The 19,297-nt window shown below is 35.9% G+C and overlaps 1 protein-coding gene across 1 annotated transcript in view; it reads right to left on the bottom strand.

Moving 5' to 3' along the window:
- The window catches only part of CCDC178 (coiled-coil domain containing 178), a 374,413-nt gene that overhangs the window by 242,448 nt on the left and 112,668 nt on the right, over positions 1–19,297 (bottom strand). Inside the window, exons 13-17 of the mRNA XM_052660209.1 lie at positions 18,649–18,711; positions 17,115–17,276; positions 15,447–15,560; positions 8,981–9,126; positions 4,474–4,633 (exon numbers count right to left, since the gene is read on the bottom strand). Coding sequence (XP_052516169.1) covers positions 4,474–4,633; positions 8,981–9,126; positions 15,447–15,560; positions 17,115–17,276; positions 18,649–18,711 — 645 coding nt within the window. The remainder of the gene's footprint in view (positions 1–4,473; positions 4,634–8,980; positions 9,127–15,446; positions 15,561–17,114; positions 17,277–18,648; positions 18,712–19,297) is intronic.

The raw sequence follows: 19,297 nt of genomic DNA, 5'->3' as shown, positions 1-19,297 counted from the left end.
GACCAGCATCTCTGCCATTTCACCCATCCCCTTACCTCTGCTAACCATCATTCTCCTCTGTTTCTATGAGTTCAACTCTTTTATTTTTTAATATTCCACAAATAGTGAAATCACACAGTATTTCTCTTTCTCTGTCTGGCTTATTTCACTTAGCAGAATGTCCTCTAGGCTCATCTATCTAGTTGCAAATGGCTGGATTTCCTTTTTCTTATTGGTGAATAGCATTCACTGTATGTACACATATAAATATTTTTCTCACATTTCGTTTATCCATTTATCCACTAACAGACACTATTATTTTCCCAACTTAGCTATGTGAATGATGCTCCCATGAACTTGGTAGTGCAGATAGCTCTTCAAGATACTGATTTTGTTTCCTTCTAATATAATTAGAGAAGTGGGATTTCTGGACATAGGGTATTTCTACTTTTAACTTTTCGAGAAATCTCCATGCTGTTTTCAAGAATGGCTGTGCCAGTTTGGACTCCCATCAACAATGTACAAATGTGCCCTTCTCTCCACAACCTGACCAAAACTTATCTCTTGCATTTTTGATAAAAGTCATTCTGATAAATGCGAGGTGATCAGAGTGGTTTTGATTTGCACTCATAAACTGGTTTCATGAAGAAATGGTGAGTGATCAATAGAAGAATAATTTTAAAAATCGTATAATCTTTAAAATGATCTCAGAATAAATTCATTTCTGATTTTTACTGTTCATGCATCTGGCTATCCAATAAGTTACAGAATCACTGACTCTCTATCAACCTAAGAACTTATCATATGAAAGAGTTAAGAAATGACTTATTAGCTGAACCTGAAACAGAAATAGACAAAGGAAGTGGTATCTTCTGAGAATGGGAAATATGAAGCAAAAGAAAAACTAATAAACCATACAAAGTATTGGGAAACTGTCCCTGCTAGAATTCAGTCTGGAATTTGCTCATATCTGCCACAGATTCACTGTAGTTCACTGTACCCCTCATATCATACCCTAAATTACAGAGAGAGCAAGATTACTGAGCCAACACCAAAGAAAGGCACCGATGCAGAAAAGACAGTGGGACTTCTGAGGATGGCTCACGATAAATTAAAATGCTTTAAATTCCAGTTTTGTTTGGATCTTTCCAGAAGCAAAGAGGAAGATCAGTAGCTCTAGCTATCGTACTCTAATGAATATGTGATACATAAATTTTAATCTTAAGCAATCTGCATTTGTAAATTACAGGCAGTTAGTAAAAGCTCAATGATATTCAAGAAACCTATCATTTAAAGATATCTGATATGGAATTGCTAACTGAAAAAGACTGAATTTAGCTCTAGAACCTCGCTGTATGCTCTCAGAGGTTTATGTATATTTTTCTTATTTTATTAGCTGTTTGTGTTTCTGATTCTTGGTGTGTTTTCTCACATCCTCAATTAATTCCACTGTGGCTTTCATAAAGTGTTTTAATGAGCAATTCCTTAAATGGTCCATAATAGTGATCAATTCTTTTGTCCAGCAGGGACACCTCAGATTAATAACACCGTATTTACAATGATGTCTAATAATGCTTGTTTCTTTCTTGGAATGCTTTACATAATATTTATAATTTTTAAATTCATCCAATTTCTAGACAGGGATGAGACTATGTTTTCTATGAAGGAGTATATTGTCTTTCCACTCTTTAACACCAATGGGCTTAGTCATTCAGTTGTATCCAACACTTTGTGACCCCATGAACTGCAGTCTGCCAGGCTTCTCTGTCCATGGGGATTCTCTAGGCCAGAATACTGGAGTGGGCCACCATGCCCTCCTCCAGGGGATCTTCCCAGCCCAGCGATTGAAGCTAGGTGTCCTGCATTGCAGGCAGATTCTTTACCAACTGAGCCGCCAGGGAAGCCCCTTTAACACCAATAAATGATCACTATCATAGATAATGTCGCTAATGATAAGCTATATCAATCTCTTTAGATTTTTGTGTTCAAACTCTACTCTTCTGATCATATAAGGTGAACACACAAGAAAGAAGCATCCGAGGGCTGATAAGAGACAATTTCATACAAATTAAAGGTTATCTGAAAACCATTACTGACATCCTCAGCAGAATCCTTAATTGCTAGAAACAGACAGGTAAACCATTGTCACCTAGAAGAAAGAGAAGAGATGGCAAATTTCTTCTGTATTGAATATTATTAAAGAGAAAGGATGGGAGAGAGAGAGATTGAGATTCAGTTTCTGCATACAGCATGCTGCTGCTGCTGCTGCTAAGTCGCTTCAGTCGTGTCCGACTCTGTGCAACCCCATAGACGGCAGCCCACCAGGCTCCCCCATCCCTGGGATTCTCCAGGCAAGAACACTGGAGTGGGTTGCCATTTCCTTCTCCAAGGCATGAAAGTGAAAAGTGAAAGTAAAGTTGCTCAGTTGTGTCCAACTCTTAGCGACCCCATGGACTGCGGCCCACGAGGCTCCTCCGCCCATAGGATTTTCCTGGCGAGAGTACTGGAGTGGGCTGCCATTGCCTTCTCCAGCACACAGCATGAATATGAGTATTTGCTGAAGTATCAGTCTGGTGTAGTATGGAAAGTATCTCTGAAATGTTCCTGCTTTTAGCCATCATCATGCATGTGGACAGCGAAACTACCCCCCCCCCCCGGCAAAACATATGTTTATCCATTTAATTCAGTCAGCCATCCGATGAGGATCTTAGCACCTCTCTTGTGCCAGGCATGGTTCTGGACTTTTAAGATACAGAGAAGAATGTGGCAGAAAATTTCCTGTCCTTATAAAAATACGTATTATAGCAGGATTAAGAAGACAACAAAGAAATAAAAATGGATGAACAAAGCAAGTTCAGATAGAGATCAGTGCTCAGAAGCAAACTTGAGATTATGTGATGTTCCCACATGGCTGGGGGTAGGTATACTTCAGAATGGGAAAGCAGAGGCAATGTCTGGACGAAAAGAAACACAGCTTTCAATTACTTAGAGGTTGCTTATACAGGATTTTCCATTCATCTCTCTCTCCGGCTAACATGATTTGGCATTTCAATAATTATTATTGTTCCATATAAGTACTGAAATGCCAGTCAATAAATGATTATTGGGATCCCACTGTGTCCTCAGCTCCAGTACAATTGGAAAATGTGGTAGAATTCAAACAAATACTTCCACTGCTGTGATAAAACATGAGGTGGGGAATTATGCTTAAGTCAGTAAGTACTTAAACTTTCTTGTTTTGAGAGCTGAGTTTGACCTTAAGCTTCTCCAGTCCATCCAATTCCCAGGAACTCCTCCAAAAGGAGGCAGCATTTGTTGCCTGCCACTAGATGGCACCAATTATTTTCACATTTTTAAGATGAAAAAACAAAAAACAAAAAAATAGGAAACCAACATATCTTTTTCTATGCAATGGCCACATTTAAAATGGAAAAATGTTATGTTATGAGCACTATGATTAATAAAATGATTATTCTTTTACTAGTGATTTGCTTATAGGAGGGAATCACAGTAATAGCATTATAGATGGTATGTTCATTCACTCACATTCATGTCTATTCAACACATATTTGTTTCAGATAATCTTTTTGAAAATATATTAGCAGTATCTTTGAAATATTAAAAGGGAAAAAAGTAATTGAATATATAGTAAATATATATCATAATTTAATATATACAGGGTCAAAAATATTTAATAAAAATATGATATTACATATAATTTTTATAAAGTTTTGCAGGAAATAGTTTTAATAAAAACAGTAGAGTTGTTTATTTTTGTAATTTCCACTTTGTCTCAAATAACAGTAACATTTATAGGTATATTTTTAAAAAACATGGCATTTATTATTTCAATTAAATGCAACAAAAATTATTATGAAATGTAAAATGGGATGTGAATCACTTAACTAAAGGTATATCTGATATTTTATATCAAAATTTAATATGGATAGCTTAATAAAACTTAAAACTTCAGATCTAGAAAAACACATTTTATCATACACCCTCCTTTTTTCTGACTGGTTTACAGTTCAATTAAAACATATGCAAGATTTTTTTTAAAGGAAAAGAACATGAAATATCTTCATTTTATTTTTTAAAAAAGAAGTGGCTGGTAAACATTTAAAGTATGTTTATTCAGAAACAAAATGAACTGTTTTCATATCTGCCACTAGAAATATAAAAATGGCTCTGGAATAAATATAACCTGCCATCAGTAAACTTCAGAGTAAAAGGAAGTACAGTGACAAAATGAGAGTGCACGTAAAATGCACAGAAAAGAATGTATATGGATTCATACGCTCTATGAATGTTATAAATACTTATACTAAATTAAATAAAAGAGAAAATTTGCATGTTCACCATGCTAACATATTTATTTTAAAAATCTAAACATCTTTGTTACTTCAGGATGAAAGATGAGTGCCTCAAACTATCTGTTAATGTGACTATCACTACATTTCCTTCGTTTTAAAAAGGCCCCAATATAATACTCACCTTAATACTGGCCAGAGTTTTTTGCCTCATGTTAAATAACGTTCTGTATCTCTGTTCTTCCTCATAGATTCTCTCTTCACAGGCATTTTTCTCATTTGCAAGATGATCAAACACAGCTTGTGCGTGTTCCTTTTTCTCTCTCAAGGTTATAAACTGGTCCCTATGAAGAAAGAGTTGTATTTGCCACTATTCAATTCATATTTAATTTTCTAACATGTATTTATGATACAGTTAAAAATACGCAACACTGAAAAGTCTTAGAACTGAATTTCTATGGAAAAATTTCCTGGTCCTTTCCATATGCCTGTGCCCATGACATGCATCTAAATGAGCCAGGTGGAGGACGATTTCTGGAGATTCAGTGGATTCTCTTGGCTGCTTAACCAGTGCACCTCTGTTTTGTTGTCACATAACTCCAAGGGTACATTCTGATCAGATTAAACCAACTGACATGAGGCTAATTATTCACCAGTAAACATATATATTGGGGGTTCCCTGACCTGCCTCTTGAGAAACCTGCACGTAGGTCAGGAAGCAACAGTTAGAACTGGACATGGAACAACACACTGGTTCCACATAGGAAAAGGAGTACGTCAAGGCTGTATGTTGTCACCCTACTTATTTAACTTCTATGCAGAGTACATCATGAGAAATGCTGGGCTGGAAGAAGCACAAGCTGGAATCAAGATTGCTGGGAGAAATATCAATAACCTCAGATATGTAGATGACAGCACCCTTATGGCAGAAAGTGAAGAGGAACTAAAAAGCCTCTTGATGAGAGTGAAAGAGGAGAGTGAAAAAGTTGGCTTAAAGCTCAACACTCAGAAAACGAAGATCATGGCATCCGGTCCCATCACTTCATGGGAAATAGATGGGGAAACAGTGGGAACAGTGTCAGACTTTATTTTTTGGGGCTCCAAAATCACTGCAGATGGTGACTGCAGCCATGAAATTAAAAGACGTTTACTCCTTGGAAGGAAAGTTATGACCAACCTAGATAGCATATTCAAAAGCAGAGACATTACTTTGCCAACAAAGGTCCGTCTAGTCAAGCCTCTGGTTTTTCCAGTGGTCATGTATGGATGTGAGAGTTGGACTGTGAAGAAAGCTGAGTGCTGAAGAATTGATGTTTTTGAACTGTGGTGTTGGAGAAGACTCTTGAGGGTCCCTTGGAGTGCAAGGAGATCTAACTAGTCCATTCTAAAGAAGATCAGCCCTGGGTGTTCATTGGAAGGACTAAAGCTGAAACTCCAATACTTTGGCCACCTGATGTGATGAGTTGACTCACTGGAAGACTCTGATACTGGGAGGGATTGAGGGCAGGAGGAGAAGGGGATGACAGAGGATGAGATGGCTGGATGGCATCACCAACTCGATGGACATGAGTTTGAGTGAACCTCAGCAGTTGGTGATGGACAGGGAGGCCTGGCGTGCTGCGATTCATGGGGTCACAAAGAGTTGGACACGACTGAGCGACTGAACTGAACTGAACTGAACTGAACTGATAGCTCGGTTGGTAAAGAATCCACCTGCAATGAGGGAGACCTGGGTTCAATCCCTGGGTTGGGAAGATCCCCTGGAGAAGGGAAAGGCTACCCATCCCAGTATTCTGGCCTAGAGAGTAAAAAAAAAAAAAAAAAGATATATATATATATATATATATATGTATATATATGCACACCTAAAGTGCAATAAGATGAAAGGCAAGAGCTGAATTCCATATAGAAGGCACTCGCACATTCACTAAATGTGAACAAGGGCTCCTGTTTTCAAATTTGCTGACAACAGCCAAAGTGTAGAGAAAGAAACACAAAAATGAGTACCTGTTTTGAGCTGATGAATCAACTAACCTTGCAGCTTACCCTAACTAGAAGCCTCTTGTTGTGTAAAATAATTAACTTCCTTATTATTTAAGCTTGTGTGTGTGTGTGTGTGTGTGTAGAGTATATGTGAAAGAGAAAGTGTTAGTTGCTCAGTCCTGTCCAACTCTTTGCAACCCCATGAACTGTAGCCTTCCAGGCTCCTCTGTCCATGGAATTCTCCAGGCAAGAATACTGAAGTGGGTAGCCATTTCCTTCTCCAGGGATCTTCCCTACCCAGGGATCGAACTTGGGTCTGCCACACTGCAGGCAGACGCTATACCATCTGAGCCACTGCCGCTATGTATCTTGTTATTTGCAATTAAGTACATCCTGATTTAAAAGTAAAATTATTTTTTATGGTGAAATCAGTTATATTAGGAACTATACTAGTAGAAAAAATCATTAAAAAGTGGTTAAAACAATGCTGCAAAAATAAATGTATTTCAGAAATAATTGCCAGAGTTGATCAGTAACCCAGAATCCAGAATAAGCAGAGTTGCAAAAGCTCAGCACAGTCTTATGTTACCCACATTCGTTTTCATCTCTACTGATATGGAAAATTGAATCATTTTCACAGTTAGCTATAAAGGCAGCAGGACTAAAAATTTTGAGGGTCTAAAATGGTAAAGTACTTTGAATATAATATCTCATTTAACATAACAACCACCCCATGAAAGGATAATTATTATGGCCATTTACAGATGAAAAACCTAAACTTCAGTATACTAAGCTTGTGTAAGCTAATTAATAAATGACAGACCCAGAATTCAAATCCAGTTCTGACTAGCTGTATTTGATTCAGCAGCTCAACACAAAATACTCATTTTTTCCCCTTCTTTCTCTATGCTGGCTGTTATTAGCAAATTTGAAAACATGACTCTGGTCACATTTTAGATGGGTGCCTCTTCTTTTAAATGGAATAAAGTCCTCCCCTTTCATCTATCTCACCCTTGTTTTTTCCACTTCATCTCTCATACTAACAACATCCATAACTCTTCTATGACGTCCTATGGAAGTATTCACTAATAGCAACATTGACACTAGGTGAAAGAATCAGTAGATTGTCCCTAATACAGTTAATCTGCAGTAATCTGTTCCAGTCCTAGTTCAGGATTCAATTTGCACCATTAGAAGAGCATACAGTTTGGAACAGGACAAACCTACACTGGAGTAGTTCCACTACCAATTAGTGCTGCAGTCTTAATCATTTGCTTTCCCTGAGCCTGTTCCTTCAGCATTCATGTGTGAATGTTATGACTGGATATAAGAATTTACTGTGAGAATTGGATGAGATAGGTGCTTAGATTGCCCTTACAAAATACCTGGCACACTAGGAAGTCAATCAATGTTAGCTTTAAATCTTATTTGACACTGTCATCACTGTTAATTAATAGATTTGTAAATGACACGCTGTTCTTTTTCTCCTCCTCCAGGGTTAAGGCAGAGTTTAGTCAAGTTTAGGGAGGGGATTGATTCATTGAAACTTGGTGACCATTCTTGCTTTAAGGCAATATAATCTAGGTACAGGATGGAATGAAAACTAAGCATTGAAATGGTAAGAAATCTTGAAGAAAAAAATTTCATCAGCTCCCCTATAACATCTTTGCAAGTTTAGTGTAAATGGTATAATTTCAGGCTTTTCCCTTTAAGCCCCAGATATTTTTAAAGATAGTAAATGACACAGATAAATATCTTTCAAAGAAAATATTTCCTTTCTTTCTTACCTGATATTCTGAATATGATCCAGGAATTTTCAGATAAAGCTGTATGATTATTTTGAAAATAAGTTTTTACCCTCTCTCCTGTGGCAATAGCTAAACAAATCCTGTGGAGTTCATTGACTTGACTCCATTAAGATATTAATACATAGTATATTAGATTGTGCATAACATTTTTCTGATATTTTAATCCGTCAAGTGTTATGATTTGCTAATGGTGTATTAGCCTTCTATATTTAAATCAAACCATCACTTTTAAACATGTCCAATGTAAATTCCTCCAGTAGTCCTCCAAATTCTGTTCTCAATGTGTTATAAAATAGGAAATAAGAACCAAGAGGAGTGAACGAAGAGTATGTAGTTTCTCAGTGGGGAGGGTAGGCCTATGGATACAGTAAGCCTTAAAGCATGATCATTCTGAAAGAGAAAGGCCTTTGTCAGGTATGCCTCAGACTACTGAGGGGAATGTACAAGAGGCATTTTTAAGACAATTAATGTAAATACATTACATGAAGTAATAATACAATATCTATTTCTAAATTCTTACCTCACAAATGTTATCAAAAAGGTTGGGTGAAAAAAAAAACCCATATATTATTAACCATTTCATATTAGTGAGAAATACTGAAATTAGTGGGAGAGATTATGAATTTCATAACGAATAAAAGTTCTTATGCTTGGAAAAGAAGAAACATTAGCAGTTGTTTAAATAAAAATAAACCCAGAGGGGCAACAAAAAAATGAAAGCAATTTATGATCATGTGTTTAGACAAAAATTATAAAATATCACCTGTATATTTCACACCAGATCATGACAGAAAATATTTATCATTTCAGGAATAAATTTTAAACAGGGAAATTTGATCACATCTCTTTTATAAGTGATATAGTAAGTATTTAATATTTTGATAAATTTAAAGTACTTACTTTAAATAGTCAAGTGTGTGATCAAAAGCAATCTTTTCTTTTTCTTTTTGTTCTAAGTTCTTATTCAGTTGAATGATTTTTGAATGATAAACAGTTGTTTTACTTTTAGTGGTCTCTATTTCTTTAAAAATTTGTGAGCGTTTATCCTGGGGAAAAAATAAGGAATACTAGATTTTAAATACTAGAAGTTTCAAATTCTTGCAATTTAGGAACACAAAGAGTTTTTGGCCATGTGAGCAATTAAAAGCAAACAGTAGTTAAAGAGGGAGGGGACACATGTATACTTATGGCTAACTCAGGTTGATGTATGGCAGAAGCCAACACATTACTGTGAAGCAATTTTCCTTCAATTAAAAATAAAGGCATTTGGTGAAACAAGAAAATCAGTTCAGTTCAGTTCGGTTCAGTTGCTCAGTCATGTCTGACTCTTTGTGACCCCATTGACTGCAGCACACCAGGCTTCCCTGTCCATCACCAACTCCTGGAGCTTACCCAAACTCATGTCCATAGCATCAGTGATGCCATCCAACCATCTCATCCTCTGTTTTTTCCCTTCTCCTCTTGCCTTCAATCTTTCCCAGCATCAGGGTCGGTTCTTGCATCAGGTAGCCAAAGTAGTCGAGTTTCAGCTTCAGCATCAGCCCTTCCAATGAATATTCAGGATTGATTTTCTTTAGGATGGACTGGCTGGATCTCCTTGCAGTTCAAGGGACTCTCAAGAGTCTTCTCCAACACCACAGTTCAAAAGCATCAATTCTTCGGCACTCAGCTTTCTTTATAGTTCAACTCTCACATCCATACATGACTACTGGAAAAACCATAGCTTTGACTAGACAGACCTTTGTTGGCAAAGTAATGTCTCTGCTTTTTAACATGCTGTCTAGGTTGGTCGTAACTTTTCTTCCAAGGAGCAAGTGTCTTTTAATTTCATGGCTGCAGCCACCACCTGCAGTGATTTTGGAGCCCCAAAAAATAAAGTCTCTCACTGTTTCCATTGTTTCCCCGTCTATTTGCCATGACGTGATGGGACCAGATGCCATACTCTTAGTTTTCTGAATGTTGAGTTTTAAGCCAACTTTTTCACTCTCCTCTTTTACTTTTATCAAGAGGCTCTACTTCTAATCAAGGCAAACAACAATTCAGGTTTATATTCTTTCCTTGAGCATTAGATCTGATCAGGTTTCCTAAAAGATGGGTTAGAACCATCTATTCTCTCTCCCTCTCTACTCTGCACTAACTTGTCTCCCGCCGCCCCCCCCGCCCCCACACACCTGCACACCTGAAGGACGTGTCTTTTAATATGTCAGCATGTGGTCACTGGTTATCAAACATGTACTCTGAAGGCAGGCACGAATATATATTGTTCTGATGTTTAAGAAAAAGAAGTCAATGTTTAATACCAGCATAATTCCCCAAGGCTGGCCGGTACAATCCAAGACTGGAGATTTGATTTGGCATCTATTTGTGCATGACCCCTTCATAGCTGTTGGTGTCTACACTGACTGGCTGATTTCCTGACTGTGTGATCAACTCAATGAAGGTTGCTGACTCCACATCTGGCCCAACTTCCAGCAATGGATTCCAGTCTTAGCTGCTCCCCTTGCTCCTATTTTCCTCCATTTTCCCCTCGCATGCTCCATAATTCTTTCTCTATTCTTACCGGTTTCAAGAAGAATGAATTGCTAACCTTGTATGCTTATTTTCCTATAAAAATCTTCTCTTTGTTCAAGGTTTGGAACACTGAGTACTGTATTTGAATTTTCATAACATTCACTCTTTTTTTTTTTTTTTTTTTTTCTGGAAGCTCTGGAATTTTTCCATTAATAAATGAGATGATTTGGGTTTGTTTGTTTGCTACCAGAATGTAGTCAAGTCAGCTGACAAGGATTCTTCAGTGGACCCCCTAAAATATTGTGTTATTTCTAGGAGAAAATTAAACCTTAAAAAAGTATGAAAAGGCACAAATATGGGTAAAAATAAGTAGGAATGAGTCAGAGATGATGGGCAACTGTGGGTCTGGCATGTTCTCTTCTACTCTTGACTTTCAGTTCAGATTCCATAACCCACACCTTAAATCTTAAATGAAGACTTTTATGGGAAACTGAGGTTTCAGAAGCAATGGTGCCAACAACTTAGACCACCAATTCAGTGATGCTGAAGGCAGTGCTAGAGATTTTACTGTAAAGGAAAGAGACAGTGCACTTTCTGCTGACAGCAGTGAAAAGCAAAAAGTATATCTGTCGCTTTTCATAGGCAACATGGGGCTTCCCCAATAGCTCAGTTGGTAAAGAATCTTTCTGCAATGCAGGAGACCCCGGTTCAATTCCTGGGTTGGGTAGATCCGCTGGAGAAGGGATAGGCTACCCACTCCAGTATTCTTGGGCTTCCCTTGTGGCTCAGCTGGTAAAGAATCCACTGGCAATGTGGGAGACCTGGGTTTGATCCCTGGGTTGGGAAGGTCCCCTGGAGAAGGGAAAGGCTACCCACTCCAGCATTCTGATCTGGAGAATTCCATGGACTGTATAGTCCATGAGGTTGCAAAGAGTTGGACACGACTCAGCGACTCACTCACTCACTCATAGGTACCATCAGTGAGGCTTTGATAAATGTGAGTACCATATCCCCTTCCATGGCATCAAAAATATTAGAGATATCCCACAATGAGAAAAGAAATTGTTAGATGCCACATGTCAGTCAAGAGTATATGTCTGTGTATCCTGAGTATGCAAAATTTGGGAGACCCCAAGAACCATTAGTGAGCTTTTATGTACGCTGAAGTGTCACTGGAGCAAACTGGAATTTAGGCATAAACAACACATTTATAATTTGGGAGGGTTATTTTTTTCTCTAGCCTGGTAACAGGTTTCCGCAATTTTGAGGCTCTCCACCCAAAGACAGTTTCATGCCCAGACTTGGAAGGTTCTGGAAATCTGAAACAAAGTTAATTAATGCTTTACTATACAACATTTTTTGTTACTTTATCTAAATACTATGAAACCACATATTTTCAAAATAGTAGATAATATAAATTATATTCACTCTAAATTATTAATTTCAAATAAAATTTTAAATATTTAAGATTTAATAATATTTTCACATTATCTAAATGTACTATTTCCAGGTTCTACACATAAGATTTAATATGGGGCTAAACATAGTAAAAATTCAGTAATACTATTTAGCTTGGGCCACGACTGAATGTTTATGCAGAGTAAAAGATAAAATTATTTGTCTAACTTGGGTTCTTAGAAGGTAGCAATGCTGCTATGAAAAGTGAAAGTGAAGGTGTCAGTTACTCAGTCAAATCTTTGTGACCCTGTGAACTGTAGCCCGCCAGGCTTCTCTGTCCATGGAATACTCCAGGAAAGAATACTGAAGGAGAAGGAAAGCCATTCTCTTCTCCAGGGGATCTTCCTGAACCAGGGATCAAACCTAGGTCTCCTGCATTGCAGGCAGATTCTTTACCATCTGAGCTGCTGGGGACACATAGTATTATTTATATACCAATCAACATAATGAGGACTTAACATATGCTATTAATAATGTCTGCAATTTTCTTTAGAATAGAGTTCCATAGCATGACACACAGGCATTCCTTCATCTAGGCATTAGCCTTCTCACTAACTTAATCTCTTTTCAGTCTTATTAACAGCTAACCTGCTCTCCGGTCATGCCGAAGTGCCTGCAATTCCACAAACACATAGCACTCTCCCATGACTTCCTTGCTTTGCAAACACAAGGTCTGTTTCTAAAATGTCCTAACTTCATTTCTTCATCAAATTAAAAGCTATATAGTAATAAAAGTAACGGGAACCATTTGTTGAATGCTACCAGCGCCAATTACTCTTTCAGCCTTTTTGGGTATATCTGTTGCCTACAACATCATAGCAAGGCAAATATTCAACCTCTGATCTTTCTATTAGTAGTTCTTGTTCTTAGACATCACCTCCTCTGAAAAATCCTCCTGATGCCCTCGATTCATCTGTGTTTACTCCTGCTTGACTCTTCCCACACTATTACACTGCTGTCGTGGCTCTGCTCACAGTATATTAAGGCTGTCTGATCCCAACAAGATGATGTATTTCTCAAGTGAACCAAGTTCTCCTTTTACTTCCCCAACTCCAGAAACTTCCAACAATATTTAAGACATTTTAAGTACTCAACAGTAATTGGAAAGACAAATTAATGTGAAGGACAAACAAAAGACAAAGAAGCCTTCTCTAATCCTCCAACTCTTAGTAACTTCTATGATGCTGAGCACACACACAAGGTATTCAGCCATATTCTCCACTGAAATTTATTTGTATTTGTTAGATATACCACCTTTGGCAATTTTTAATTAATATTTTAGTAAATGTGCAGACGTGGATAGAAGAACTCTGGAGGCGTTCCACTGCAGTCTTGAACACATATGTTTTCTCTTTTGTGACACATGTTACAAGTGCTTTGTTATTAAGAACAGTAGTATGCTGGGTAGTGAGAGCTGGCCTGAATGCTTTTTCCCTGATTTTAATGGAAATGCACATAATGATTTATAATTAAATGTCATGTTTGCTGGAAGATACTGGTAGATACTATTACACATGTTATCAAGTTAAGACTTTTTAAAAAAATAAATAAATGGCTTTTGAATTTTATCAATTTTATTATAAGTGAACTGTCTTTCATTTCTGTACATGCAGTGAATTATATTAGTACATTTATGGTGAGTCATCTTCACATTCATCAAAGGAGTCTTATTTTGCATAGTATATTCTTTTCAGCATATTGCAAAATTCAATTCACAATATATTTTTAAACTGTCATTTATGTTCATAAGTGAGATCACTTGCACATTTCTTTTGTGTATATTTTTCAGTTATGGTTTCAGGGTTATATTTTTACCTAATAAATTTAAACACTTTCCATGCTTTCTTATGCTCTGAACCTGGTTTTTGTAGCGAGGCTTATAAAGTATCTATGCTTGTCCTTGCCTTTACTAAAATTACACCAATTTTATTGTTATTGATCTATTTCTGCTAACTTTTTCTTAGTTTTCATAATTTATCTTTTATAGATAAATTATATAATTAATCAAGATTTTTAAGCCAAATTGTTATGCAATTTTGTATATAATTATGCCTGTTATAATTCTTCTCATAACATGTTCTCTTTGCCTTTAATAGATACGCCAAATACTTTCAGTTGTTTTTACCAAAATACTTTATTGGTCATACCAAATTGTAACATTGGCCCATCTCATAAATTTTGCTTTATACTTTATCATCAGTCACTTGTAAGTAAATTGTAAATTGTATTTCTAAATATTCTTAACACTGAAGTAAATAATGAAAATGTGTTAAAAAATATTTCCAGTGGTCTACATATCATTTATTGTTATAATTTTGGTACTGAGTTATGATTTTACTTTATTAGGGTCAATAAAGTAACCTGTATGATTTGACCAGTATAATGTAATAGTTAACAGCATAGATAGATTCTAGTGCCAGATATAATGAATCTCAACACCATCATTAAGAAGGTGTGTGAAACTGAGCAAGTTAATTAAAAAACAATGCATCAGATTCTTCAACCACAGAATGGAGATAACAGCACACTCTTCATAGAGTTATCATGAAGATGAAAAAAGTTAATAGGTCTGAGCACTTAGAACCATGCAAAATATTTCTTAAAAATACAAAACATTAACATGTTATTATTATTATACATATTATTTTCCTTGGTACTGTTTAAAAATATTTCTTTTGTGGTCCTGCTGCTGCTGCTGCTGCTAAGTCGCTTCAGTCGTGTCCGACTCTATGCGACCCCATAGACGGCAGCCCATCAGGCTCCGCCATCCCTGGGATTCTCGAGGCTTTATTCAAATACAATTGCACCTCTACCTCATGGCCAACATGCTGTTCACTGACAAATCCTATTGGTGATGGTGGTTGTTGTTCAGTCTCTAAGTCTTGTCTGACTATTAGTAGCTGTTGGTGCTACCTTCAAAATATATTCAGAGGATGGAAAGTAAAAGACAATGCTTTAAATGATATATTAAAGCCCTCTGATATACAGCCAGTTGGTTCATGCAGCCTACATACCAGCTTGAGGGTAACATGTCAGATATTAACAAATGCTTTAGTCTGTACACTGGTCTCATCTTCAGAAACATGGTACTGTCTAAGACACTACAAATCCCTCTAGGGATTTAGGAAAGGTAGGAAAGGTAATCGGAAGATACACTAGCCCAGTGGGAAAGACACTATAAGAGAGAAAATGAAGACACAGAGACTCTGTGTGTGTGTGTGTGTGTGTGTGTGTGTACGTGCACGTGTGCACCCCTATGTGCACACATGTATGCAAAATCAATTTAGTGCAACCAATTAAAAATGACATTCATCTAAAATTAAATTTGCTGGAATAGTTTTCATTTACATGAAGAGGCTGCAAATTCAAAATAATTTTTTGACATTAAATTTCTTACCTCAGTTTTCATTATTGCCTCCTGGGTTTTCTTCCCCTTTCTTCGCAATTTTTTCTTAGTTTTTTCTACATTTCTTTTAACTTCTTCTCTCTTCTCAGTTACTTCATCTAGCAACTACAGGACAATTTAGAAATTAAGATGTGCAGTATTAATAGTCCAATTGTCTTGGTTTAGGGTAGATAGTTCCCAAGCGACTATTTTAATAACAACAACATATATTTTGGTGTAAAAGGAAAGGATGACCACACATGAATTACAAAAACATACTATGATATCCATAATCCTAATATTAACTTGAATAACCAAAGAAAATAAAATGGTAATCAATTTTAGCTAAGTAATAACAGCTAATAAACTCACATAGAAATAATAAATTTTCCTGACAATATTTAAACATTTTAATCAAAATTAAAACTCCAAATTTTCAGTACTCATTATAGTGTGTGAAAACTTATTCTTCTCAGAATTTATGCTAAATTAATAGTGTTCATAATTTATACACTACTAAATAATAAACCAAAATTGATTACTGAACTACAAGAAAGTAGAAAACAATGGCTAGTATAAAGTAAAGAAATAAGTCATTAATCTTTTCTGGTACTCATTATCATTCTCAGATGATTACACCAAGGCTTTGATGTAACTAATAAACTCCTATCATTAGTATAAGGAGGAGCCATTGTTAAAATAATTTATCTCACTGGTTCTTAATACTGGTTATATATCCATTATATGAGCTCTGGGATAAGCACTGGAAGTCCTAAGTTGAGATGTATACTCAGAGTTTGTTGTTTCCATGGTTTATGCCCTTGAACAAGTTGCTTCATGCAGGTAGGCTCAAGTTTTCTCATGCCTATGTTACAGCTAAACTCTCTCTTGCTTATTTTATAGAGATGCTTTGAAGATCAAAATAAAATTTCATAATAAGGAAACTCAAAATCACAAAGTTTTTAATAAATGAAATTCTGAAAAGTCTAAAAATACAAAGTCACCTCATCATTTGCACATAAAAAACAATTCTGTTGCCAAAATGGCCCAAACGAATATATGCATGTTCGCCCTGCGGGTGAGGACAAGAATGTATACCTCTTACCACACCTTCTACTTCTTCAAAAGACTAATGGTATGATGTATACATATTTTTTCTATTAAATCTTTTTTTGGGAAGGGCTAGTAATATCAGTTACTGCCATAAACTTGTTGTTCTGCAAATATTTTATCAACATTTGCTTATTTTTCATCCCAGCTGTCTTCACTTCATCTATACACGTCACAAATTTACCATGAAAATGTCAGGACGCATTATCTTTCATATTTGAACAAGCACAGCTTTGGAACTTTACTAACAAGCAGTGAAGACTTTGAATTAAATTTCCTACAGTGGGTAATCATACCAGAAAAATAACCACTCATTCATTTGGGAATTGCTTTTCCTGGGTATACTCTAAGTAAAGGGTTCCAGGAAATAGCATTAATACTGTCTTGCTATGTAATTCCACTGCAGACCACTTGTGTGATCCTGGAATAGTTAGTTGCTTATTTTGTCCATGCTTTTACATCTTCCGATGTGAAATCCTAATTTTCCAAATGATACTGTAAACTGCATAAATGATTTAGCGACCTAAATATTCCCGCAAATTAGTTTCTGGATTAATGATAAATGCTTACATCAGCATGTTCTTGGTGGCAAGTTTTGATTTTTTCAGCTTCTTCTTCTAGTTTAAGCAGCGGTTTCTCCATTTCTGCCAGTGCTAGGGAATAGATTGCTTTCTTTCTCAGAAGGTCCTGCTTCTCAAGTGTCTGTTCGTCTTGAAGGGAAAAGAGTTTTTTCTGCCAGCAAAGATTATTAAATAATTCATTGTTATTAATTACCTAAACATTTATTGAGACTTTATCCTGTGCTGGGTAGTAATATTTAAAAATCAAAACAATAAATGCCACCATAAAAAAGCAATAGGTAGAATATAGTATATTTACAGTGTATATTTAAAGATATTATTAAAATATAGTACATTTAAAGGCATTATTAGAAAAAATGAGAAAAAATTTAATAGACAATAGAAATCAAATGTTCTTATGTATTGGAGGATAATAAAGTTAGAGGACACTTTAATGACAAATTTTGTAATATATGTAAGTCCTGCAGTCTAAGACTAAATAAAATCAATAAGAAGAAATCCATAAACTATTAAGCAAAAAGATCTGGAATATTATTGAATTATTGGGCTTATAAACAGCGAGGAAAAAAATGAGACAATTTGGCATTTTCAAACATACAGAATTTGAGAGACACTGCTTTTATATGTTTTAAAATATCAAATTTGCCAGCAGAAAAAAAGTACAAAATTTATGTTTGCTTCAGAGAAGAACAGCAGTACAGATAATCTCAAATATTTTTTTAATAATCTGTTTTGGACTGTTTTGTGTCTTGATTTTACTTTCTTTATAGTGATGGTTTCAAATACTTATATATTTCTGAAGGGGAGGCAACCTAGAAACATGCCAGGGTTCAGAACACGTCTTCTGGGATCCAAAAGATATGTAGGTGGTAGACAAATATTTCAAAAAGTAAAAAATAGCTATACAGTGTTATAGCTAATGTTTATAGCTAAACAGTGAAAGTGAAAGTCATTCAGTCCTGTCCAACTCTTTGTGAACTCATGGCGTGTAGCCTGCCAGGCTCTTCTGTCCATGGGTTTCTCCAGGCCAGAACACTGGAGCGGGTAGCTGTTCCCTTCTCCATGGGTCTTCCCAACCCAGATCTCCTGCATTGCAGGCAGATTCTTTACCATCTGAGCCACCAGGGAAGCCCTGCTAGCTATAATGTTTTAGTTTCAAAATCTTTATATAGAAATATCATAGTATTTTTTTTTCAATCTTAAATAAAAGAATTCAGCTGAAAGACACTAAAACTAAAGAAAACATAACATCATCACAAAGCAAACTAAAGAGACACTGCCCTTTTACTAGACTGGCAGAAATTCCCATTAAGCCACCAAATGAGATATGTGTATGAGAGGTCAGTTTCTTTATGCATGATCAGACACGCTGTACACAGAGGGCAACTGGCATCAGCTAAGGAGAGAAAACTGCTGGCTTGCAAACCAAATAGTGAAAAGATGCCTCATTACAGGCAAATTTAAAATGCTAAGTAAACTGCAAATTAAAAAAAGAATAAAATATTGAAACCAATTGGGTTTACCTGAATCATCATTCCACTAGCCACTTCACCTCGAATGAGTTTCTTCAGGAAGTCTTCTCTGCCCTATACAGTATCAATTTTTTAGAAAACAAAAGGAGGTTTTATGTATGAAAAGTCACTGACAACTGCTAACACAAAATACACTTTACTTAGGTTAAAATAAAGACTAACTGGTCACTACAAACTGAGTATTATAATTAAAAAAAAAAACACACACACACAAAAACCCTGATGTTATCTGAGGCAAAATTAGTAAGTGATACAACACCAGGAAATAGAATACAGAATATCTGTTCAATTAATTGTACATTATAAACGTGAACTAAAATATCAAAGTAAGAAAATCAAAAAGGAAAAACTAGATAGTCTTCAATTACTCTTTTTAAAAATATCAGTCTGCTTTTAACATTTTCCAGAATGAACACATTCCATTTTGAAAGCGAGAGAGATGAATTCAACTTTAAAGTTTACAAAATATGATCAGGTTCTCCATGTGGCTAGAAAAATTTTTCCCTTTTGTTGTTTCTTATTTTTAAAAATCATTCCTTGAAAGATGGTGGACAAAAAATATGTGGAAAATTTTTCTGTTTGATATTTGGATAGAAATAGATGTTCTTCTGGAACTCTCTTGCTTTTTCCATGATCCAGC

The sequence above is a fragment of the Budorcas taxicolor genome, chromosome 22, assembly GCF_023091745.1.
Source record: "Budorcas taxicolor isolate Tak-1 chromosome 22, Takin1.1, whole genome shotgun sequence".
NCBI classification, from domain to species: domain Eukaryota; kingdom Metazoa; phylum Chordata; class Mammalia; order Artiodactyla; family Bovidae; genus Budorcas; species Budorcas taxicolor.
This window is presented reverse-complemented; position numbering and strand designations above follow the sequence as displayed.